Source organism: Tinamus guttatus, unplaced genomic scaffold (assembly GCF_059628265.1).
Source record: "Tinamus guttatus ecotype Peru unplaced genomic scaffold, ASM5962826v1 Tinamus_guttatus_pri_ptg000674l, whole genome shotgun sequence".
Taxonomy (NCBI): domain Eukaryota; kingdom Metazoa; phylum Chordata; class Aves; order Tinamiformes; family Tinamidae; genus Tinamus; species Tinamus guttatus.
The window spans coordinates 1,295,258-1,321,210 of NW_028289208.1; the positions used below are offsets into that span (position 1 = coordinate 1,295,258).

General features: G+C 38.5%; 1 protein-coding gene across 1 annotated transcript in view; it reads left to right on the forward strand.

Moving 5' to 3' along the window:
- LOC104578653 (neural-cadherin-like) overlaps nucleotides 1–25,093 on the forward strand; it is a 44,147-nt gene extending 19,054 nt beyond the window's left edge. Inside the window, exons 14-33 of the mRNA XM_088536524.1 lie at nucleotides 38–165; nucleotides 1,031–1,217; nucleotides 1,840–1,983; nucleotides 2,657–2,940; nucleotides 3,470–5,081; nucleotides 6,204–6,297; nucleotides 7,488–7,672; nucleotides 7,879–8,108; nucleotides 10,512–10,789; nucleotides 11,288–11,502; nucleotides 12,530–12,657; nucleotides 13,278–13,405; nucleotides 15,641–15,764; nucleotides 16,650–16,830; nucleotides 17,343–17,509; nucleotides 18,302–18,566; nucleotides 18,741–18,921; nucleotides 19,875–20,119; nucleotides 22,820–22,974; nucleotides 24,674–25,093. Coding sequence (XP_088392650.1) covers nucleotides 38–165; nucleotides 1,031–1,217; nucleotides 1,840–1,983; nucleotides 2,657–2,940; nucleotides 3,470–5,081; nucleotides 6,204–6,297; nucleotides 7,488–7,672; nucleotides 7,879–8,108; nucleotides 10,512–10,789; nucleotides 11,288–11,502; nucleotides 12,530–12,657; nucleotides 13,278–13,405; nucleotides 15,641–15,764; nucleotides 16,650–16,830; nucleotides 17,343–17,509; nucleotides 18,302–18,566; nucleotides 18,741–18,921; nucleotides 19,875–20,119; nucleotides 22,820–22,974; nucleotides 24,674–25,093 — 5,351 coding nt within the window. The remainder of the gene's footprint in view (nucleotides 1–37; nucleotides 166–1,030; nucleotides 1,218–1,839; nucleotides 1,984–2,656; nucleotides 2,941–3,469; nucleotides 5,082–6,203; nucleotides 6,298–7,487; nucleotides 7,673–7,878; nucleotides 8,109–10,511; nucleotides 10,790–11,287; nucleotides 11,503–12,529; nucleotides 12,658–13,277; nucleotides 13,406–15,640; nucleotides 15,765–16,649; nucleotides 16,831–17,342; nucleotides 17,510–18,301; nucleotides 18,567–18,740; nucleotides 18,922–19,874; nucleotides 20,120–22,819; nucleotides 22,975–24,673) is intronic.
- The last annotated feature ends 860 nt before the right edge of the window (nucleotides 25,094–25,953 follow it).

The following is a 25,953-nucleotide window of genomic DNA, read 5'->3' on the forward strand; positions in this document are numbered from 1 at the left end:
ACAGTTTTCTATTTACACACTCTTTTTGGTATCTTAGATGTCAATGATAATGTCCCATTCTTCACTTCATCAATTTATGAAGCCTCAGTAGCAGAGGGAGCTGGTGTTGGGACATTTGTTGTTCAAATCTCTGCAGTGGATCTTGATCTTGGTCTGAATGGTGAGGTAAGCAAGTGGGGGCATACATCTTCACAAATGTATAACTCTGTATGAAGAGTAACTAAATGGACTAGAAGTCATGAACCTGGAAAAGATAAGACTAATCAGGGAATGTGATATAGATGATATTTCTTCATCAAACCTGTAACTCAGCTAACAAAGTCCTTGTGGCAGGATGCTCCTGTTTGGAAAGATTTACATAGATCTAAAATGCATCGGATAAATTGAAGACAAAATATATTCAAGGCATTTGTGAGCTGTGAATTAGAGGGACTGAAAACTGAATCTTTTAAAAATATGTTAAATTCACACCCCAAAGTAAAGTGTGTTCACTACTGATTTTAAAAGTCTTAAGTATGCATACTGTTAGAAGTTAACTTTCTTCTGTAGGATGCACATCAGTGGAAGCACCCCAGTAGAAGCAAATGTCAGATACACTGAAGCATAAATAGAAGAGATCGCAGCATGGTCCATAATACTGAGCAAATATGAGTTCAATTCACCTCTAGCTATTATATTAGTACCTAGGATCTTCAACTGAGTTTGGATACTGTTCCATAAGCAACAGCAACATACGAAACATATAAGCATGTAGTGCAAACATACAAAATACTGAGCTCATGGGCTAAGTAGATGAGAGAGAAAATTATTTCAGTTTACAGACGGACAACCACAGGCACAAGAAAGCTAAATGACTTAGATAGTTGATCAGACTGGTAGTTTTACTCAGGTTTCTTCTACCTGTCCAAGTTTTTAACCACGGAACTTCCTTCTGTTTTTAAGTTCCTCTTCAGTTACGAGCTATCCAACTAAAGGAAAGCCTAGATTAACTTTTTTTTTTTTTTTTTTTTTTTTTTTTTTAATCTTTTAGATAACCTACTCCTTCTTACATGACCGTAATGGAGACTACATACATTTTTGCTTGGACTCACGGACAGGCTCAGTATACACTACCTCAGTATTTGACAGAGAGAAGAAGGGGTCCTATCTTTTAGAAGTCAAGTCAGAAGATGGCACTGAATCAGCTCGACCTGGAAAACGGGGGAAGCCAAACTCTGGTAAGAAACTGATAGCTGTGTGCTTTTATATTTTATGGTTTTTTTTTTTTTTTCAGGCAAACTGTTGTTGTTGTTCTAAAATGACAAAGAAAACTAGAGCCTCATGCTTAGATTTTAGAGATTATTTTCTAAGTAGCAATGACACTCTTATCATCCATAGTATGTGAACCTAGGATTCCACCTAGGATTCTTGCACCTCGGTATTGGAGGTGTCTCTCGGAGCACTGCATATGGTACTGTTCAGTTGAAAGTAATTATAAAGTCTGAAACAGAAACATTCAAGACAAAAAAACCCTCTCATTCTCAATTGACATGGTCGTGCTTAGATAAAGACTTTAAGTTTTGCTTTTGTGGCTTTAGGACAAAAAGGTATGACTTAAAACTGTACAATTGCTATATGAAGCATCACGTGCTCTCTCATCAAATTGGATGTGACATTCATTTGATATCCAAGTGCTTTTGAGTAATGCTGGTATATGAATTGTCCACAGTCCTAAGGGTTTGTTTCTATACTGTCTGCATATTCATCTTCAGTTAATATGCAGCTAGGCAATTTAAGGAATTGTAGCTGACACAAGTGGCACAGCTGAGTGTTTTAATCTCTTGTTTCTTGTCTCTCTAGACACGGCCTACGTGCGTGTCTTTATCAGTGATGTGAATGATAACAAGCCTGTCTTCACTCAAAGTGTCTACGAAGTAAATGTGGATGAAGACCAGGATGTGGGCTCAACTGTCATTACAGTCAGTGCTAATGATGAAGATGAAGGTAAAGTATTGGAATTCCCTAGAGCTGTATCTAAAATATTAATGTGTTAATTTTGCCACACCAAGATATATTTAGTGACGGTAGGAGGAAAATGTCTTTGTCTCTACATTTTAGAACTTCTTTGTCTGAATTGATGGGGCAGGAACATTAGCTGGTAATGGAGCTGTAAGGCATAAGCCAAGTAACTTACTACATGAGGCAGTGCATTAATGTGGGATGATAGGGAATAATTTCTAGGTCAGCAAAAAGAAATTTATTAGAGATCTTTTCTTTAAAAATGGGTCCTGATAAAAATGTTCTAGTTAATGAGAGTTAATCAGACTTCATCTCGTTGCGATTCATTTGCTTTCTCTATGGACAGGGGAGATTTTTTTTTTTCTTGCATGCTACAGAATATTATCATATTTGAAAATACATGTCCTAAAAATGTATCAGTCTTTGCTGTATTGATTTATCTCCAAATCAGTAAGAAATTGAGCAGCAAGTACCTAAACAGTCCTTGTAACTGTGCGGGGGAGATGCAGATTTCCATCTTTTGGCCATGGTGATCAATGGTATTCAATAAATTCAATCTGTAATACCAAAAAGTAATTATTACATTATTGGTACTTCATCTTAACATGCTATGTTTTAGCGTACTTGCATGTTTTCTAACACTGTTGATTGCTGACAGGAACAAATGCTAAATTACGGTATCAGATCACAGCTGGAAACGCAAGAGGGATATTCAATGTAGAACCAGAAACAGGAGCCGTTTTTATTGCACAGCCACTAGATTATGAAGAAACAAAAATGTATGAGATTCACTTGTTGGCATCTGATGGGAAATGGGAAGATTATGCAGTTATCATCATCAATGTTATGAATAAAAATGATGAGTCTCCAGTTTTCTCTATCAGTGAATACTATGGAAGTATAATTGAGGAACTGGATGGGTTACCAGTCTTTGTCCTTCAGGTAACATGAATAGTTTCAGAAATTATAAGTAGTTTCAGAGATTTTAGTATATCTATTGTATATAACGTGTATGGAAGAACACTGCTACAGCTAAGATGATAATAATGCAGTGCAAATATATTAATAAAATTTAGTTCTGATTATTTTTGTCAGTGGAAGAAGAAAAAGAGTTTTATGAAAAAATATGAAGCTAAAGATAAGCAGAATGATTCTCTTGTGATCCTAAATAGCAGATCATTAACACTTTAAAATAGCTAGTATAATAGTGTGGTTAAATTGCCTATATAAATATGAAAAGATAAAAGATCATTTGAATATTATTTTGCTGTTATTACGATGCAGAGCATATATATCTACTCTGTATTGTCCCTGAAGCACCTCTCATTTGCCATTGATTCAATGTGTATATTAATAGTGTGTCACACACTTTGGCTTGAACTCCTTCCTCAGACTGTGGCAGCATATAGGCTATAATGCAGTCACTGCATGTTATGCAAACCCTGTGTCTTTGCTTTCAAAACCTCTGTAGGTTGTGGCAAGTGATCCTGATAGTAATCCGAATGAAGGAGATGTGAGATACTCACTACATGGGCACGGTGCAGCTGATGTTTTCACCATAGATGAGAACACGGGCAGCATTTATTCACAGAAGACGCTGGATCGGGAAGAGCGGGCACTGTGGAGATTTGTTGTATTGGCTACTGATGAAGGCGGAGAAGGACTTACTGGATTTGCTGATGTAATTATTAACGTGTGGGATGTAAATGACAATGCCCCCAAGTTTGCATGCGTGCCTGGTGATTGCAATGGGACTGTCTTTGAAAATTCTCCTGCAGATACGTTAGTCATGGAAATGAGTGCAGTTGATCTTGATGATCCAAATGTAGGTCTTAATGCAGTCCTGACTTACAAGATAACAGAGAATGTAAAAAATCAATTTGGTACCAATTTGTTTAATATCAATCCCAATACCGGTGCAATCCACGTAGCAGAGGGAACACTGGACAGAGAAATGATTGAAAAATATTTTCTTACTGTTGAAGTAACAGATGGGGGAGGGCTGACGGGAACTGGCACTGCCACTGTCTGGATTGCAGATGTTAATGATCATGTACCTAAATTCACCCAAGAGATGTGTCAGGCAACGATTCCTGAAAGCAGTGACATTGCCTCAGAAGTTCTGCAAGTGTCTGCTACGGATGCAGATATTGGGGAAAATGCTCACTTAACTTTCAGTATCATTGAAGGAGATCCGGATCAGAAGTTTTTTATTGAGAATGACGGAGAACATCAATATGCTATTATCAGACTGAAAAAAAAATTGGATTTTGAGAAAGCACATGAAAGACAGTTTAATATTACTGTTAAAGTGGAAGATCTTGATTTTTCTAGTAGTACATCGTGCCTGATTGAAGTCGAGGACTCTAATGACCACAGTCCAGTTTTTCATTCTCAGTTTATTCAAACAAGTCCCTTTGAAAATACGCCTGTAGGTACTACAGTAATTACAGTGAGTGCTACAGACAAGGATTCTGGTTTGAATGGGAACATTGTGTATTCTATCAAGTCCGATTCAGATCCTATGAGACATTTTGCAGTTGACCAAAACGGTCATGTGGTGGTGGTGGGTGCGCTAGATCGTGAAGTCATTCAGAAATACTGTTTAATTGTGCACGCCTCAGATCAAGGGGCTCCAGCCCAAACTGGAAGCGTCACAGTTTTGATTGACCTGCTTGATGTGAATGACAATGGGCCAAGGTTTGAGGCACCATACATGCCTGTAGTTTGGGAAAATATGTTGAAGCCTGAAACAGTGTACATGAACCATACATCAAAGCTACTTCATGCATTTGATCCGGACAGTGAGGAAAACGGGCCACCCTTTACATTTTCATTGCCACCAGATTATCAGAATTCTCTGGATTTTTCTCTTACTGACAATAGAAATAACACAGCAACCATCACAGCTTTGAGATCCTTTGACAGAGAAAAGCAGAAAGTGTTTCACTTGCCAATAATTATAACGGATAGTGGGATCCCAGCTATGAGCGCTACAAACACGCTGACTATAACAATTGGTGATGAAAATGACAACTCCCATCAATCCGGCCATAAGGAAATCTATGTGTACAGTAACAAAGGTAAGTGTTATCTGTCTTACCAGACTTGTGAATATGGTACAATTTTACACATTATTTCTCTTACAGACTTTTTTATAGTTTATCTATTTCCAGACTAAAGCTTCCATTATGTAAAATACTAAGTGTATCCTATATAAAGTGAGATATACTAAATAAAGTATGAAAAGATGAGCCTTACTGGTTGTCTGTCTACTAAGTTTAGTCCCTAATGTGTAAAAATATCTGTCAAAAGACTGCTAGCTACAAACAGATAATGTTTCTTTCTGAAATATTTTTTATCTACAACAGCAAATATATAGTATTTTTATAAACTAAAATCTATTTTTTATTCTTTTTTTTCACCTACTCAAAGGCTGGTTTGTGTGCTAAGGATGCAAAAATCATATGGCACTGAGAGGACTAGGGATGAAAATGGTTTAACTGAAGCATTTTAGATGCACAGAAGAACCTTATACATAAATGTAGACCAGTCCCATATTCACTGTGACAGCCACTGCGTGTATGTAATTTTTGGAAAATGAAGCCTTATACCAGCAAAGAAAATACCTAAGAAAAAGCTGAGTCAGTGCTTTGCTAGGGCAAGATGTAAAGACAAATCTTCAGAATGCAATAAGGAGCTGCTTCCCAGAACAGGTAGTCTTAGAATGATTTAAAAAAAAAAAAAAAAGCTATTCTGGATGTTTCCTTCACTGGAAGTGCCGAAACTGGCACAGCCTGTTCTGCTCTGCCATGGTCTTTGCTCCCAGCTGCATCCTGTGAGATGCTCTCCCACTGGTGTGTGATTCACACCGGTGTAAAAGAGCAGGTTAAGGGAGTGCTTGGGACTTAACTCCTGATGAGGAGATGGTCTGAGAATTTTAGGAGTTGTATTAGTGTATTGTTCTATTGCTAGTTTTGGTTTTAATTCCTTTGTTTAGCATCCAAGGTTGTCCACTTTTCCAGGAGAACTTGTAGCAGAAATCATATGACAGGCTACGTGTTATTGTAAGAGGTTTAGATCATAATCATCACCTAATCAAGCAGGAATTGTAAAATGATAAATTCAGTAATGAATGCATTGGAATTGAAATCCCACTGAAAAGCAAAAATGAAATGCTGATTTATTATAATATATTTCAGCAGGAAAATGGTCAACAGCAGTGCTTGGGGAAGTGTTTGCACCAGATCTGGATGACTGGGACAATAAAACATTTCTCTCTGAAGGAAAACTGCTCAAGTGAGGCTTGTATTTATGTCAAAATGAGTTATATTGATATGCTTCTTTATTTTATTTACTATACATTTCTCTGTGTTGAGGGTATGCTTAAAGCCCAGATTGAGTATGGTATTTTATTTTATGAATGCTTTTTTTTTTCTTGTTTGTTTTTGTTTTTTACTTGGATAATAAGGTAGCAAGAAATTAATAACATGAAATACTTTTGTCTTTTTGGGTCATACCATGATTTGATTTTTAACCAGATCTCCTCATTAATTTATTTCACCATGTGCTTTCTGTAAGACTGATTTTAAAATTAGATTGTATTTTAAATGCGTGCCTCCAAATGTTGTTTAGTTGATTGAATACAAACAAATTTAAAAGGGAATCATTTCACCAAACGTGAAAGTGAGTTTGGCTCCCTTGATGACTAAATTTACAATTGCGTGGGCAACCATAACTTTTAATTCGGTAGTTATTTCTGTTTAGAGCAATAATAAATTAGATCCTTCACTCCTACTAATACATTGTTTATCTATACCATAAGGTGAGATGGCATATAATGCATATACTGTTCTGAAATACAGGTTTTATAGAAAAAGAATATAAGCTTCTGTCTGTGTTGTGGAGAATAAGAATTTTAAAGCTTTATCAAGATCAAAATAAAAGACTGAGTTTCTGTCTGTCACCAGCCAAAGGGTCTGTTTGCCATTTTAAGAGGCGACTGTTCTGTAGTGATGGTTAGGAGGTATTTCCAGAGATATTGATTACTGTCTTTTTGAATTGGCACATGCAAATGATACTGCAGCTTTCATACAGATCTCTTTCTGTTTTAAATGGATAAAAGAGAATCTAGAGATATTTTATGTTTTTTTTGTCACTTTCTGTTACTTATTGTATAGACTTGTGCATGATTACTACATGGAACCCCAAGGCTACGCTGACTCCTGCGGACCGCATGCCATTATTCAGGAATGGGAAGGTCTAGGGATTTGGAAGTTACAGAACAGACTAAGAGCCTAGAGTTTTTATAAACTCTCCTGACTACCCATGTCAAAACTAACATGGTTTTGTTCTTTTTCTGATATTTCCTGATTTTCCTTAATACTGGTCCTAGAATATTTGTAGTAGCCTATTAAATTATGTAAATGAATAGGGAGTACTGTCAGTTTTGATTTATTAAGGTTCTTTAATTGAATGCTCGTGTTTAGATCTTTCAGATTACATCAGAGGCGTGGTTCTCTGATAATGGTTGATAATGTTCCCCAAGGAACATACAACTTAAAAGTCAGAGTTTCTGATGGAGTTTGGCCTGATGTTATATCTACAATCCAAATCCATGTCCAAGAGTTGGAAAATGAAGCCATACAAAATTCAGCCACTGTACGCCTAGGAGGTTAGTTTTATTTGCCAGGTGAGAGTTAGTTCAGATACTTACATATTTAAATGGTTGTGGGTTTTTTTTTCATTTTTTCATTTTTTTTTCTTTAAGATATTGCTGGTGATTCTTTGATTTTATGTATATGCATATGTACTTTCTAGTATGTTTCCACATTGATCTCCAGTATTTCATGTTTATGTGTTTATGTATCTCAAACTCAGATATCACAGCAGAGGAATTCATAAGAAGGGACGAATATGGCAAAAACAGGCATGACAAGTTCAAGGAAATACTGGCAAAGGTATTTTCAGCTCAGCTTAGTGACATCACTGTCTTCAGTGTGCTGAACATTGATGGAAAACAGACAGACATAAGATTTACAATCACTGATGGCTCTGCATATTACAGATCAGAGAAACTGCATGCTGAGATGGCAGCATTTAAAAATGAGGTATGTGCCCTAGTGTTTTCATGTAAACTTGATATTTGGTGCCAAACACCAAACAGACATTGGTGGAAGAACGTGGTACGTCTGCTTTTCTACAGTCAGTGTCTCATTGTGAAGTTTGTCTTATTAGGACCACAAAACCAGAAGCATCTAGAAGCTAAAGTGTATTGTAATACAGAGAATGTCTTGAAAATGACAACTTTCAGACATTGGATACCACTTGTCCACCTTTGGTTAGATGTTTATGTTATAATAGAAGCTTGATGTCATCCAGATTGAAACTCCACTGCACAAATTGACTGCAGTCCTTGGGAAAGAATCCTTCTGGAAGGAATACACAGTTCAGAAGAGGAGATAGAGCAGATGAGCGAGCTGGAAACAACCAGTACAATGGGTGTGTTTGACAAAGTGTAGGTCAGTTCTAAATGATGTGACCTCCCACCTTTTTTCAATAATAAAATAATTTTAGTATGTGAATTGTTTTCAGATTCCTGTTGACCTGCCCGTCCTGATTGCTTAGCACCTCCTGCATGCCTTCTAGCTATTACCAAGACTCAGTCTGTCTTGGCCACTCTCTTGTACCATTTTCTGTAGCCCTCCAGGTTGTGACTTCTGCTGAAGTCAGGCAGGGGCGGTGGTGAAGCAGGCACTGCTCCAAAGCTTCATGCCTTGCACAAAGTCCAGGTGCTGCTGCTCCAGGTCCCTGGACAGGACAGCACTTCCTGACTTTTAATTTGTGGCTGTAGGGGAATATTTGCATATAATACGTGGTACCTATTATAGTACATCTTCTTGAGAAAAGAGCAACGCTTTCTGTTTGTGTAAATATTGTAGTGTATGCATGATTCTGGGAACCAAATGATATAACTTGCCACCTGCCCAACTGCTGTCAGACAGCAAAATACTTTTCGTGTATATTAAATGGCTGTGTGGATTATTAGGAGTCTCAGGATGACCAAAGTTGGAAATATCAGAGGCAGATACTATTCATGGAGCATAACTGCAGCTTCTTATGCATATTTATAGATCTACTATAATAATAATAATAATAATACAGAAAATTGCATAGATTTCAAATATTCTGTGCCATAAAATATGACTGGTGAATTCATCAAACTGGTAACAAGGGGCTTGATTCGCATATTTTAATGGAAAAAATGTTTATATTAATTATATATCACCTTTCAGTATTTAATGAATAGCTCTGGCGAATAATCACCAACAGTCTATAGAAACCAATCATAGCCAGAGCTTTTTTTCAGTATTTGTTGTGTATGTGTTTAAATATAGAAAATAAGCAATTAGCACTGGAATTATTCATTGAATAACTAAATAAATAAGATACTGTTATTAACCTGCTTGTTGTATGCTTTTACCACAACCATTTTCTATTAGCAGCAGAAGTAATCCATCCTTTGCTATAAAGGAGACAAGAGTGTTTATATACTCTATATTTTTTTCTGTTACAGTACTACATAGCTGTCTAAATGTGCAATATAGACTCCCTACTAATGGTTATAGATGTGGACATTAGACCCCAAACTGCATTGGTGGGATACATCATGTCATTGTATAGGTTTTTTTTTTAATTCCTTTGGGAGTTTGTTTTTCAAAACTGTGTTACGATATTTGAGGACATCTTCAAAATTGGTTATAAAGGTCAAAGTTCTTAGAGCGGTGGACTAAATTGAAAATACCAGGGAAGGGAAGGAAAAAAAAAAAGAAAAAGGCATTAGTATTTATGTATTTTGGTCTTTTCAAAACTTCTTGTTAAACTATTTGTCATATGTTTATATATATTACATATATATATATAAACATATGTTTTTATATATATTTGTCATATGAGAGTCTAAGTCTGATCTCACATTGCTAGTTTTACATTGACATATCACTGTTGGCCATGATTTACTTTTGACCTGCATCACTGAGAGCAGTGAGCTCTTGTTTTGAGATTGGGGCACTGAATACAGCTTTGAGTGTGTTTGAACCTTCAAATTATTGGAGAAGTTATGAAGGAATATTTAGATGCGACTGATGAAGAAGTATTTTTATCCTGGTTTGAGCCAAGTATTCTCTTTGCTATCAAATAGTGTGGAGAATTGCGATGTTGACCACACAGTTCACAAGGCTGCAATAAAACTGCTGCCAGAGCTTAGTAGGCCAGTACAGATTTAACATGTTCAATCACGCTGATGATGAAGTTTTAGGAAATATTGCTGCTGACAATTTTTTAAAAATAATTCTGAACTTGTTAAGTCATTGTGCTTGCACATTGCTTGTCAGGGATGCTACTGACTACTATTCAAGAAGCTAAAGCATTCCATTAAGTTTATGATGACTTAGTAAATAGAAGCAGTCTTTAGGAAAAGATTGGTGATTTTCTTCAACCCTATTTTCTCCTAGATCCAGTCAGCTTTACAAGTGAGCATTTTGGAGATCGATGTAGACGAATGTAGGAGGGCGAACTGTAGCAACGGCAACGATTGTACAAACCACTTGACAGTGAGTGACATGCCAACAGTGACGGATACTGGCAGCGTGTCATTTGTCTCTGTAACAACGACCGTCGATGCAGTCTGCAGCTGTCCAGCCAGGGACCGAATTCATCAGTCTTGTGCCTCCTACCCTCGAAGCCCTTGTCTCAATGGTGGGAGGTGTATTGACACTCTGAATGGTTACAGGTGAGGGAGCTTGTATTGCAGTTTCCCTTATTTTATCTTCTTTTTGCTTGAAAATGTCAAGCATAGCTAACAAGATTCCGGTCTAGAAAAGATCAGTACACTCCTGACTGAAGGAGAAGCAAAAAATCCCAAGGTGTGCTGGAGCATAAACTTAATGGCAGCAATGTCAAGGGCCAATGACAGTGCTGTAGTCCTGAAGCCACTAGGGAGAGTGCATGAGTGCGAACTCAAACCTGGGAATCCACATTAAAATATCTAACGTCTCAGAAATAATTTTTGAAGGAAACAGTATGGTGGGTAAATATGCTTTATACTTATAAAGATATTTTAATAATTAGTACATCCTTGTATACATGAAGCACAGCTAAAATCTGTATTTTTTCGCTGCTGTTTTTAGTGTGATTTAAGTACTAGTTTTGTTGTAAGTAAAGCCAAAGAAAAATCGATTATGAAACAATCTTGATTTTTTTTTTGTGTGTGTGTTTGCTCGCTTTCAAGATGTGTTTGTCCTGCTTTATTTCATGGACCAGACTGCCAGCAGACGAAGCACAGTTTCCATGGGAATGGCTATGCATGGTTTCCACCCATCAGGCCTTGTTTTGAGAGCTACCTCTCTCTTGAGTTTATTACTGCGGCTCCAGATGGACTTCTGCTATATAGTGGTCCCTTATCAAATCCGGAACCTGGAAGTACAGAAAACTTCATTGCAATAGGTACTTCTGCAAAAGCATGTGAGAAAATTAAAAGTCTCTTGGGAAGGGGTATCATGTGAACAGTCTAGCAGTTAAAGTGTGAATTTCATTTCTATTCTATGAGATGTTTTTTTAAAGAGAACTTATTTTCCGGGTTGAAAATGTTGGAAAATATTTCGAAACATTCTCTAACAGGTTATTTTGCTTTGATGTATTCTTATAGCCTGGGTTAAGTCCATCAAAGAGCAGTAGAAATCAAGGTAAAAACAAAGCAGCCAAATTTATATATAGGAAAAAAAAAATCCCACTAGGAGAAGTCTAGCGCTATAAAGGAATTGAGGTACTGTGAAGATGAGTATTACATGATTAATGCAGTCTTAGTCATATGTCATTCTTATCTAGTTTGATGAGCAAAGAAATCCACTTAACCTGCTTTCAGTCTTAGAGTATTTTTGCACTTTTCTTTTTAAATGGGCAATGATTTGATTTATGAATCCAGTCCCAATGCGCCAATATAAGAAAATTTATACACAAGTAGAATTCATTGCTTTAAGTTGATGCATATTTAAAAGACTTGCTAACTGCTGCATATTTTTGTGAGTTACCATACAAAATGCATGGTATAATTGGTATTTTGTATTTTTCTAATTATTTTAAGCATTATATTGTTGGATATTGTTAATTTCATTTTTGCTTTGTTTTGCAGTTGCTTGTTAATGCAGGTAGAGGTTGGGAGGGTGTAAAAAACTGTATGTATTAGTTTTAGTTTAAAGCATTTCGAAGGTACAGATTGTTTATCAGGTATTAGCTTCAGTGCTTTACTCTTGACAATGAAGTGGCGCAAGCTAAGTATAAAAATCAATACTATATTGCACATGTATTCTTGTATAATAGAGACCATAGAATATAATTCCATATTTCTATACATAACACTGCTTTGTGTGATTAGCAGTAAGCATTAAATCAGTACATTCACTAGCTATGCTAAAATATCTGAAAAGAAAAGATATTTGTAGGTGGGTTTAATTTATTTTTCTTGTTTTATTAGAGCTATCCAGTGGTATTCCCATGTTGAAGATGAGCCTTGGCTCAGGTTCAGTGATGCTGCAGTTACCAAGTCACCTGAATGTAATGGACAAAAAATGGCATCACCTAGAAGTCAGAACCAGTGGTCAGGTCAGTTCTTTCATTTTTCCTTATCAGAATAATGATACTCACAGCACTTGCCCCTGCAGAAACCAAAGGGTAAAAAAAATTGAGCGTGGGTGGTTATATACATTTGTCCAGCTGTGTTGCTTAGACTTAATGAATAGTGCAAATTTTGAGGAGATTGCACTGTCCACTCTAAATTCACCTATGTTATAATCTCTTAAATTTTGGAATCAGGGTTTTTTAGTTTGTTCTGGGATTTATATGTGCTCTGCAGCATGTATGGAAGGTGCATACAGGGTTAGTTATAATTTGCACACTGAGTATGTACATTCGAACACTGAAAACCTGTGCATAAAAAGCAGAGAATTATTTATTTGCATGTACAGTTACCTGTTTAGTGAATGGGGTCCAAATACTTAGAAATACAAATGACATACTGAGCTAGGTGTCTTTTTCTCTTTTGTTAAATGAGTCTGTTTTGGCTTTGCTGCTTGTTGTAAGGTGGAAAATGCAGCAGAATTCTTGTGTGTGTGTAAAAAGAAAAAAGATGGTGTCCTACTTAAGAAGTCCTATTAAGAAAACCTACTTTTGAATTATACCGAAATTCTTAGTTCGGTAAACATGTGCTTTATCCTACGGCATAGGATATTCGATTCACTTTGGATCACTGCGGTGCGGCTGTTGTTTCGGAGAGAGAAGGAGTAGGGAAATGGCTCTCTGCTGAGGATCGTACCAGCTGTGAAGTCCTTGGGTCTGTTCCACGAGGAGCAAGGTGACAGCATGTTTCTAGGGGTTCACTGAAAAAATAGTTTAGTCTAAAGCTTTTGAATGTTACCAAATCGAAGCACATTTCTTAAAGGCTAGGAGTATTGATTTTTCTCTTTTCTGAGCGAAGACCTGACTTTGAAGTACTACAATTTTTAAGAAATCAGTCTTCCTCCAAGTAGTGTTGTGAGATAGTGACAACTGCAGAGCACTGTGTGGCTAATAGTGGAGCTCTTGTGGGTAAGATCTACCACACCTTATCCACAGGACTTCTCTCTAAATGACTATAAACCTGCTTTTGAAAATCTCTGAAAATTAGGCCAATTGACTTTCTAAGGGCTGTAACTCTGGATGCTCCAGTTCTTACTGTCTTATGCCTATAAATCTGAGTGCTCCTACAGACATACTGTGGCAAATGTGTTAAGACAGACTAAGGTAACTGTCTCCATTTGGAAAATCACAAAACAAGCGTACAGTAGCTGGTGTGTGTGTGTGTAACATGATATTTTTTGGCAAAGGTAGGAGGGGAGGGTGCCAGCTCAGCAGATCTCTGAATGGGAGCAGTCGTAATGATGCTTGGGAAATTGGCTGAGCTTTAATGGATCAATGTGCCCGATTACCATGTTAGCAACCACAAAGTAAGTCCTGATAATCTGCTATCCACCCAAAATGTCTGTGTCAAGGTATAAGATTGTCGGAATGACTTTATTCCAGAATAGTCCCAGAAGTATGGGATTCTGAAAAGAAAGCAAGGTATTCTAGAAAAAAAAAGAGTTAGGGTATAGCTGGCCTAGCTTTTCATGTCTTCATTGTAAGTGTCTGTGTCTGAGGCAGTAGGACTAGCCTCTCTTTATAGATTAGGATGCAGTTCTAAGGAGTGATTCATGCAACTTGCTTTAGAAGTCTACTTCAGGGTAAGAGAAACTACTCTGTAGACTCCAGTGATTATAGTATATAGATCTCCATTCACTATAAAGTCAGCCTGGGGTTACTAGCTCATTTGTAGCTGTTAACATCCACACTCTATAAGTTCAGTCAGATAAATTCCACATAAATTGTCCTATTCCTAAGTTTATCTGCTGGTTTAATTAAAACTCAGACACCAGAATAAGTCAAAGGCACTGTTATTCCAAATAAAGGTGATGAAATCTCGCTCAGTCATGGGAGTTTGAGTATCACCTCTCATTCTGACATCAGTGACTGCTACTGAGTGCAGTGTTCAGGGAGATGGAGGAATGGGCAAGTCAAGTTGGGTTTAAAATGCTGACTGAGAGAGCGCAATACTAACTTCAGATCCCACTGTGGAATTAATCTCCCAAAGTGGAGAATAAAGTCACACCAAGTGGTGAGTAAATGAGGAATACTTTTTAGTGGGAGATTAGAAGAAAGGAATAGCTGAAGAAAAAGTTCCCTTTTTAAGCTGTGGGAATTCAGATATTACTGGGAGAGAGCTGCAATGGAGAAGGACATGGCAAGCTTGTCAACTTAATTATTCAGCGTATGCAATAAACTGCTTTCTGCAATTAATATTTTCCACTGGTGATGAAACCATCCACATTGTTTTACATGCAATTTCGACCCCAGTTCCTGAGACAGTAAGTATGACAAAAGTAGCTACAGCAGACTTCTGAGCACTCCAGATCCTCTAGACTGAACATCTTGCATATGTATTTGATTCTCACCTAACAAAGTCCCAGTAAGTGTGGTTGTTTGAATTGGGTTGATAACTCAGACAAAAAGAAACTGTGGTAACTAAAGCAAATGGAATTCTTTGGCTTAGAGAAATCACCAGAGGAATCGCAGTGCCTGAATGTGTGCACAGAGCGTGCTGAGCTGGCCCTCGGGTATCTGACTTGCAGCATGTGCAGAATACTCCTGGTTCTGTTATTCCTGCAGGATAAATGCACACACAGACAAATACTTGAAAATACAGTATCTAGAATATCACAGCTGCTCTTGACTTGAACACAGACTTGAGTTATAATCAAATAACCCACACTGTTAAATTGCTGATAGACTTCAAAGTGATATTTTTAAAAAAATAATTACCCTTAAACTGGTTCTGCTCAAAGACAGACCATTTCAGAGAAAGAAGCAGATAGTGGGGTTTTTTTTTTTTTTTCCCAGAAAGCCTCTGTTCTTTGGAAGTGCAGTCTAGATGTTATTTATGACTCATATTCTTCAATGTCTATATTTGAAGGTAAATTCTCAGTCATTATTATTATGCATCTCATTTTGAAAGGCATTTGAATGCGAACCATGTTCTTCAACTGGGTGGTGTAAAAGAATCGTTACCATATTCCTACCCACAGCTGCTGCACAAACACTTCAATGGTTGTTTGCGCAATTTCATCTTGGATACTCAGGTAAGAGAAGTTTTACATTAATAAACATTCCTATTAAGTTGTTAGGAAACTAGGCTTGATAGCACAAAGTGATGGGCACCGTACAGCCTCTGTTACTGTCTATGAATAGAGCTCTTAAGTCTGTATCATGGGATTCACATTTAACCTCCCCAGAGTGTTTTATAATCATTTTGCTTGGCAGCAGTACAAAATCATAGAAATTAAGATATTCACCACCTTTTGCAAAACAAAACACTGCAGCATTTGAATTGCACTTCCATGTCGGGCCTTGCCCTGGCTGGTGTCTGTTTTGCTTAAATGTTATGTCATCCTGTTTCTCTGGCTGGTAATAGCAACCAGTTTTTCAGTTTTGCTTTAATAATGTTCAAGCAGGTGAACATTTAATAGCTCCGCACATAGTGGTTACAACATATTAATCCTATTCTGTGCCCGTGTATAAGAAACTTCTCCTGGATTTTTTTATTGTAATTAGAATATCTGCCTTAAAGTTGTTTCTCGCCTACAGAAAGATGTATTTATGAGCCAAAAACTATGCTTTTGTTTATACCTTAGCTCATGCATCTGTCGCCAAGCTTTTTTGCCCATTCAGGGAACTGCTGAATGGCAACTGTCTGGCTATTTACTTATGCCAGCTGTCTGCTAGGGCTTTTAGCTTTCATAGTCTTTTGAATTTATTCAAAGGCAAAAATATGGTGTTGATAGTTAATATTTGAAATCTAGACTTTAAATAAAATAATTTAAAATCCAAATGTCAAAAAGCAAAGTTAATGTCTTGAGATGTACAGATAGAGAACAAGCTCTTAAGCATTGTAGCTCTTCCTATTTAAGAATGAGGTGTGTCTTTTTTAAACGATGTCTTGTTGTCGTATGGTTTTTCTCTTGCAGGTGTACGACCTTCAGTCTCCTGCAGAGTCCCTGAACAGCTTTCCTGGCTGCACGCTAACGGATGGGAGCTGTGAGGCCATGGGGTCGTCTTCCTGTGGTGTTCATGGCAGGTGTCTTGGAGACTGGGGCTCCTTTGCTTGTCACTGTTTGCCAGGTTACTATGGCTATCGATGTGATAAAGGTAAAGTCTGTTTTTCTGTTGCATTATTAATTGTTGGACTGGTGCATTATAAAATACAAAAAACTTTATTTCCTATTGCTGTCTGAAAGAGACTCTGTTGGCTTAAGAGGTCTGTGCTTTTGGTGCACTAGAATCATTCTTTGATGTCTCTTAAGAGCCTCAGGTTTTGAAAGTTGGTAAATGGTACTTAATTTTTTTTTTTTCATTTGCTCTCTTTTTCTGCCCTGTCGGAGCTGCTTTTTCCCTTCTGTCATCCTCTGTGAGCATTCTAAGGAGGAATATCAGCAGGCTTAAGTCAGGAGGGAGATGACTTGTTTATGAAGAAAGATGAAGCAGGAGAGTGAGTGGGGGAGTTGTGGGAAGATGGAGAACCACACCTCCCAAAAGAGGAGAACTTGGGTGGTATCGGTCCATGCAATGCACTTAACTATTTCATTATGAAAATAAGGGAAATAGTAACACTTTCCTCTCCCTACAGAATGATTTTAAAAGTCTTTACCTTTTCTTTTTAGTTGCCAAAGAATACACATTTGGGCCAGGAAGTCATATCCGCTATCAGCTCCCTGTCAGCGTGCCCGCCCGTAGGACACGGGTAGAAGCCATGATTAGGACACGGCAGCCAGACAGTGTCATCATGAGCATGTCATCCCGAAACAAGGATGAATACATCACTTTACAGGTGAGCAAAAACATACTAGAAATAATTAGCATAAAACTAAATTAATCCCAGCCATTGCTTAATGAAGCAAAATATAAGCCTGGCAGTTGAAAGTAAAACTAAAACCCTCATGCCAGGCACAAAATCCCTGGAATTAGAGTACTTTTATCCACACTTACAGATCCGATACTTCTTTTGTGACACCGATTGCACAGCAATGGAATCCCGTGGCTTCAAGGGAATTTATTGCCCATTACAGTTTGCCATATAGAGAGTGGTCTGTCTGCTCTGGTGTCCAGTTCAGCAATGGCTTATTCTATCTGGGTAGTTAAGACCCTGCTGAGATCAATGCCTGTAGCAGTTTTAGTGATGTAGGCTTCTGAAAATTACATCCTCCTCATCCTGACCCTTATGATTGTATGGATCACCTCTTGAAATAAGTTGGATTGAGCTGCCAAGTTAGGAGTGATCCTGATCCAGATCCTGAACCACTTGAATCTCATAAATTTATCCAAGAGATCTGTTGTGTAATTAGAAAAGCCAGATAAAATTGCTCACAAAGAGCTACGTGCTGTCACTGACTGGGTACACTGCTACCAGTATTTAGGCTGAGTAGCACTGCAGATATCTTTATAATATAGTGCAGCCATTTTTGTATGGGCAATGTAAATATACCCTCAATTTAAAGCAAAGTTTTATTTAATGTTGTTGATTATATACCAGTTTGGGTTCAAGTAATGTGTCAAGTCAATAGAAAATATTAGGTGGTGACTTTTTCTTTTCTTTCTTACTACCCTGTTAATTATCCACAAGGTGGTTCAGGGGTTCTTAATGGTCTCATATAATCTGGGTGATGGAGACTATTCTGTAAGCCTCCCCTTCTACAACATTGATAATGGTGAATGGCATCATATCAAACTGGAGAGAATTGAAAATGAATTTACCCTTCGCCTTTATGAAGGAGGTGGGAAGAGAGAAATTCTGAGAGCAAGAGGAGTGTACAAAGAGATTGTGATTGACCCCAGCAGCTTGGTCCTTGGAAACACCTATCTGTTCAGTCCAAATCAGAGCTTTCAAGGTGAGGAATTCTCGGTCTCACTGTTCAGAATGTAGTTCTGTTTAGGGAAATTCAGTCCTAGATTTGAGTTTTAGCAGTCTTTGTCCTCCTTTAAGTTATGCCGTATCTTATGTCTGCTTCAAATCATTCTTGCTAAACGGAGTTTAAAGCAATTTCCTTTGTTTTTTGCCTCAGGATGCATGAAGGATGTCAGATTTAATAACTACAGGTTGCCTCTGGATACTCACACGAAGGAGCTGGTGTCAGTGTTAAGTGCCCAAGGAGTGAAAGAAGGCTGTTCTTCAGAGGCTTGTAGGAATAACCCTTGTAACCAGGAATTTATTTGCATTGATTTGTGGATGATGCATGAATGCAGGTAATTTGTGGAACTAAAGCCGTAGAACCCAGCAGATTAAGATGAGGAAGGGTGGATGCATGCAAAGTGTACACCACGAAGGCTGCCACGGGCAAGCTTGTCAGCCAGTGAACTACAGCGAGACATGGAGCTGGCTGTCTCCAGAGTTACCCAGGAATTGGGGTTTCAGGCACTACCCTTAGCCCATGCAGATCAGCATATCTGCATGGATTTTGTAATGATTTTGACTCCATCTTAACTGAAAAGTGTCTAGCAGCAAATCTGTTTGTAAAAACTGAAAACTGGGAAAAGATGGTGCACTAGCTTCAGAGGAGGGCAGCGCTAGCCTGGCTGCCTGCCTGCTGCGGACCATGTGCCGTGCAATATACATGTACTTTCTTTGCTAGTATTTGCCTTAGACTGTCTTAAGCTGTGACCTCTGTTCCCTTACAGGCCACTCGAGTTGAATTATAAGTACTGCATCGTTAAGCTGAGAGTTCTTGTGTGTGTGGCTGGGCTGAGGTCAGGACAACACACCAGTTATAATCCAAGCCAGCTGTGCTTAGTGATCCTTCACTAAGGGTGAAGACACCCTTATAGCACTACTAGCTGGCACTGTCCACACGCAGAGAATTTTCTAGAGATGATTTTTTTTTTTCTAAATGCTGTAAATGTGACTGAGTAGCTGGAAATTGACTCTGATGGAAACATAAAGAACATAGCATAGCTTCTCCCTCCCAGGCAGAACTGCAGATCATGACCTTAATCCAGCTATTTTTCATACAGGTAATCTTGCAAAGCCAGTGGAACCAGTTTAATTTTGAAAGCTGGTGATGTAAGAGTTTTTACTTCTAGTAGATATTTCAGTAATTCTGTATAGTGAATGCCATCAAAAGCTGATTTAAAGTCTTAAATGCGGTCTATCATGCTTACTTTTCTGAAAAGTTTTTTTCATTTTGCTTTTGCCTTTTTAGTTGCCCTCCAGGACACATGATGGTGGAGAACGCCACGGGCAGACGCTGTGTGTACACTGCGTGTGCTAAACGGCCCTGCAACTACGGCACCTGCGTCTCCCAGTCACCAACCACGTTCCGGTGCGACTGTCCCGACGGCTACGCCGGACGCAGCTGTGAGATCACGCTGGCCATCTTCCACAAAGACGCAGGCCTCAGCTTTAGCTCCATGTTTGCCATCTGCATTTGCTTTTTGGCACTGTTAGGTAGCTATGGCAACTACATCTTGTATTACCTTTGGTGAATTAATTTCTCCATCTTGTCCTGAATACTCATCGTGTCATCTTTCTGCTGAAAAATCCATTTCCTAATGGAAGCACAACTCTCCTTCACTTCTTTGCCATGCTCTCTGCTTCATCTGCTCATTTCTCATCCCCATTTGCAGATACTGCTAAGTGAATCAACATTCATCAACTGTGGAAACTCTTTGCAGTCATCTTTTTCTCTGTGTTTTCACTTCATTGCTAAGAAATTGTCCACATGCATAACTGGAAGCAAATTCAATTGAGTAGGAAGAAATCACTAGCAGTTAAGCATGGTTTAAAATAATACTGATGCTGAAACAGATTTTTCATTCTAGGAGAAATATACTGTGTAATAGGAATGTTGGAGTGGTCAAACAGATGCAGTCTCTTGCACCTCACTAATTTTGTCACAGCTCCTAATAGCTTCTTTTGGCTTGCGTTACTTTCAGACTTAAGGAGAGTTGCTCTATGAGAAGGATCTCACAAGTGATAAAGAATCCCATCTTTTAATCCTGTTTAATCTCATAAAAGCTTACCTGAATAAGGACATAGATTTTTTTTTCCTTGGCTTTTACAGCATTTTATAAATCACTTCATATTTTGTAGTAAGACCATAGACTTTCTTGTTGTGGACCATCTTGAAACTAACTACGGGTAACTGGAAAAAAAACACTGCTTTACCCAATTCTGCTATGTATTATATTTGCCATGCAAATATGAACAGCAAATAAGGTGGGAAGCTAACTGGTTTTGCAGCTTTTAGAATCAGTTATTTAAAATTGATAAGAGATTGTTACGTTAATAAACTTTTTTTTTCATTGTTTCGTAGTAGTTTTATGGTGAATTGACTGCGACTTGACTGAATAAAAAAAATACATTTTTATCTAATCATCCTGATTTCAGGTATAAGTTTAGAGTTAGAAATGGCTATTTTTAGCCATATGCTATGCACTGCTGAAAATCTTAATAAGTTACTGTGGTATTATCAAACAACTGCAGGTTTTCTGAAGACAATTTTAAATAAAATTACTGTTCTTAAGACTTAAAAATGCCTTTATTCTTGCATAGCTTCCAGAGTGGTAATATAAAGGTATTAGTTCATGGAATTTTAACTATAAATGTGTAAGTTTACAGTAGATTAGGAAAAAAAGCTGCTTTTCTGACATCTGATGACACCTCCCACACTCGAATGGGCAACCATTTGGCACTTAAATCAATCCTGAGGCCACGTGGCATTGGTGTCGCGTGGATCTTCTCCCAACCTTCCTGTCAGGAGGAGACCTCAGTTCATATTTTTCAGTTAAAGATGGAGTGATACTTTGGAGCTTGCAATTCCCTAACACTGTGGACCAAAGACACGATATACTTCATAGAAATATTTTTAATGACAGTTGTGTTTTATAACTTTGGGCTGAGCAGAGAGTAGGATATGAGGTTACACTGCTGATATCTGGATGGAAGAGGCATGCTCTTTAGTGGGGTATTTCTGATTTTCAGTCTTGTTAATGGAGCAAGCTTTTGTCTCTGGAACTTCAGCTGTGCGGATACTTTGTACATTAATGTCAAAATCAGCTCGGTGGAAAAATGACTTTGCCAAATTGTTAGAACATTTGGGAAAATCCTTGTGTCGTGTTTTTGTAAATTTGGAGAAGAAAAAAAGACACATCTCAAAACTGAATTGATTTGGCTTGAAGAGTACAGCTCCACTGCCCAGTGCAAGGGAAACATCTCAGTAAAGGCAAGTTTTAGTTCCCAGCTCTTCTAGATACTGCTACACAGAACCGCACGCTGGTGTGTGGATGACCCAAGAGGTGTCTGTAGTTCACTGTAACGTTAGTCCGTCTGCCATGGTTCAAGGTCCTGCTATGAACTTTTCTGTGGAGTTGGTAGCGTTGGCATGGTATGCCACTTTCTGTATACATAATACTCTATTTCTGATATTGCTGAAGTCTTTAGATTAAGTATTATCTTAAACATTTAACATAAATGTTTAAATGCATGCTTAAGACAAAATATGTAGCTGCTTTTTCTAATGCCACATAAAAAGCAGTCGCTTTCTTTTTTTGCTTATGTTGTCTTCATTTCTGTTATTTATGTAATTTCAGTTGTTACTTTCAACTCATTGTTATTTATGTGCTACGTTTTGTATACATTTTCTGTTGAAAAAGATCAAAGTCAATACAGTAAGTAGGTCTCTGAAAATTACTTGTGTCATTCAATTCTTCAGTAATTGTTACAATTAAAGGTACTCCCTGAAGGCCTTTTCTGCTGTCTTTGGTACCTGCTTGTAACTCCATTGATGTTTAATGAAAGTAGATGCTGAAATCATGAGCATCTACAGGTACAGATGCATCTGCACTATAGCTGCAAATGATCCCATTAATTTGAGTTCTTGAGGATTTAGTTCTGTTTTCTTTATGGTTTAATGAAATTGCATCAGCTTAACTTTGCTGGCGTTTTCCTAGCTTATGTGACTGTGAGCGCAAATCAAACACTGGTTTTACTGAACACAAAACTGCAGCCTTACTAGTTCAGCCTGCAAACTGTACTGCAGCGCTTGTGGAGAAGAGCTGCTGTCTTAGCCGTACTGCAGTACTTTTGTGTAGATGTGACTTGTTTGTTTCTGAATGGTTTTGAGTTTTGCTCCTGTGTTCTGCTTAGTTCTGCTTAGTGCTGTGTTCTTGTGGGCTCGCTGGAAGAGTTGCAAAGGTCTGAATGGAGGAGTTTACCATGTACCTGCATGTCATGAGGAATTGGAAGACATCAGAGAGAATATCCTCAACTACAATGAGGAAGGCGGTGGGGAACAAGACCAAGTAAGACTCCTTCTTTTACATGACAATAATAAGTGGGCTCACCATGCTAATTAAAACACATGTTTCTTTATGTTGGTTATGATTGAAGACCTTAGCCTAATTCTACATTATCTTAACAAAAGGATCATGAGCACAGATAGACAGGAGAGCCTTGCTGTTGGAGTGTTGACTCAAAGGTACGACTCCAGGGATGAGAGACGGTCACTAAGGAGTTTCCGTGTCTGAAATAAATAGATAATTTGCCTCAGAAAATGGATGTCATTAAAAATATAGCACATCAGTGCACTACTGGGTATTTACTTAGCATTGTTTGGTGCTTAGTTGTGTTAAAAGCAAACTTTGAAGCCTGAGGCAAAGATGGTTCTGGGTTTCTAGACTGCCAGCTGATGATGCCCTTAACCAGAAGGAATGTTGTATCATCTTGGCGAGCAGCTAATAACAATGAAGAATGACTAACAGTGCCCGGTTCACTGAAGGGGTGATCCTTATTGGGATAAACTCCCACTTCAATTTGGTACCAGCCATGCTCATATAAATAGTTTAATAGTTTAATAAATAGGTAATAGTTTGTGCCTCTTTGGGGTCCCTAAGCTGTATGTACTCCGTAGGTCTCGTGTTGTCCATCGCAAATAGCCTCTGGAAGAAGGGAAATAAGCAGCTCTTGTGTGTTAGTCATGTCCCAAAATTGTCTGGTCCTGTCACTGACATGGCTTCTAGACTGTGGAGTTGTGGCCTTCTTTGTTAAACACTTCTCTGTCCCTGACTGAAGTGCAGCAAAGGGCTCACCGAGAGCAGGTGTTACCTTAGGAAAGGTGCGGAATGACAGCCCTGTCACTGCTGGCTGCTGCTCACATGAACAGTGTGAGCACTGCAAATAATTTTGGCTGTTATGAGTTCCTTCTTGCACAGCCTGTCAACATTTTTCTTTTCTCTATCAATACATCCAGGGATGCAACTGCTGGACTGCAGCAGGGACAGGGGCACTGCAGGATAAAATTGTTCTTTTTTTCAGCTGTCATCAAGGGCTGATGTTCAGTTAATGCAATTAACATGTATGGTACTGGTAGCTTTACTGACTGACGTTGCATTTCAGAACTACAGAATAGTTATCAGATATTGTTAACTATTTCCTCACTAGGAGAAACAAGGGAAAAACTTTTTTTTTTTAAATGGGAGAAACAATTTTGTATGATAGGTGGTTATTTGGCTTTTACAATTATTCCACTTCCACAGGAGGTAATTTTAGCAACTGTTCCACAGACTGATCAAATTATAACAGAAGCTGCAGTAGGTGTTTCGACTACTTGCAGAACTGTTTGTCTAAGCTGCTCTTTGAATCATGTTCTTATGTCTCCGTTGCTCTTTTCAGTATCAGTGTGTAATAACAAATATTAATACCCCATTTTTTTAAATTCAGGTATTTCAGTCATCCCGATTTGGCTCTTGATTACAAAATTTAATTTATTTGCTGTTGAATCCAGTGGTTGCAGAGGTGTTCATCAGCCATTCTCACCTTGTGGGTGGTTCTTGACTTTCTTGTACTCTGTGTAGTGGCGGCGCTGGCTGAACCAGCCAGTCCTTGGTCTGGTGTTCAGGCCAAACAGGCTGCCTCAGAATTTCCCTCTTTCCGTGCACTAGAATCTGAAAGTTTGGTACCTACAGCAAATACTAATCTAAGGTGAATGATTTCTCTCTCCAGGATGCGTACAACATGGCAGAGCTCCAGGTGTCTATCCAAACAAGTCCAGACTACTGCTTCTATAAGAAAGGGAAAACAGCAAAACTGAACAGCATCTTCAGTGATGTGGCCTGGGGTGTGGATGTGCAGGAGCAGACCCAAACATCAGCAACTGCACGAGCTGCCCCTTTCATGAATGGGGACTTGGGCTGGTTCCTGTTTGATGCTGTGAGAGGTGCAGACTGTGAGCCCCAGGCCTTACCCCAGGACGCTCTGCAGGTGTTTTGCACAGAAGGAGAGGGCTCGGGTGCCGGCAGTCTCAGCACTCTGAGTTCCTCTGGGCTGGACGAGGAGACCGTCTATGATGAGATCAAGCAGTGGGGACCAAAGTTTGAGAAGCTAAGGGAACTGTACTCACACACACATGCAGAAGATGTGTAGATTACCAGGTCTTCTGTGCTGGAAATAAGCATGAAGGCTACTACGATTTTAATTGTTACTTTTTTGTTAGTTTGAGAGTTAATCTGATTTCACAGTAAAACACTTCATACAAAAACCACTTGGGGCATTTTGGATATTTGCTTTTTGGGATATAAACTAAGTGGAAAGAGTAAAAACCAGCGTGGACACACAATTCTTCACATAAAATGGTTGAGAAATAAAGAAGGTCCCTGTCATACAACTAACAAAAGCTCAGCTTATGCCTAGAGGCAGTCTTCAACATGATGCTGGAAACATGGTCTATGCACTGCTTTCAGTGCTTTATAGGAGCGGTAGTGATTTTTGGAAGGAAAAAAGCAATGTGTTTTCTGTGGAACTCGAGGCTGTTTTGTACAGTAAAAACTGAGCCTAAACTAAGGAGCAGCCTGAGACATGTAATTTGCATCTATAATCTGTTCCTCATGGTACCGCTTTGGTAAACCTTCCTACCTGGGATCATTCTAGTTTCCAAGAACTGGATTTGAGAAGCTGGATGTCACCTGGTTTAGCAGTACCCCCAACCAAGTCAAAAGGTGACCTCGCGAGGGGGGAGCTGGCCCTGGGTGTGCGGTGCACGTGCTGGAGAAGGACTGATCACTTCCCGTGAAAAGGAAAGCCAGGATGCCTTGGATGCTGTAACATCCTGCTGTCTCCAAGAGCTAATTTCACTCAACACTGTGACTTCTAAAACTAAAACAATCCTGTAATAAATGAAACCCTGCTAAAAGCTAGTAAAAGATGGTAATTTTCCCCCAAACTGTAAATTAACTACAAGAGTACACACATTTACTTTAGCAATATGATAGCACATAATAATACAA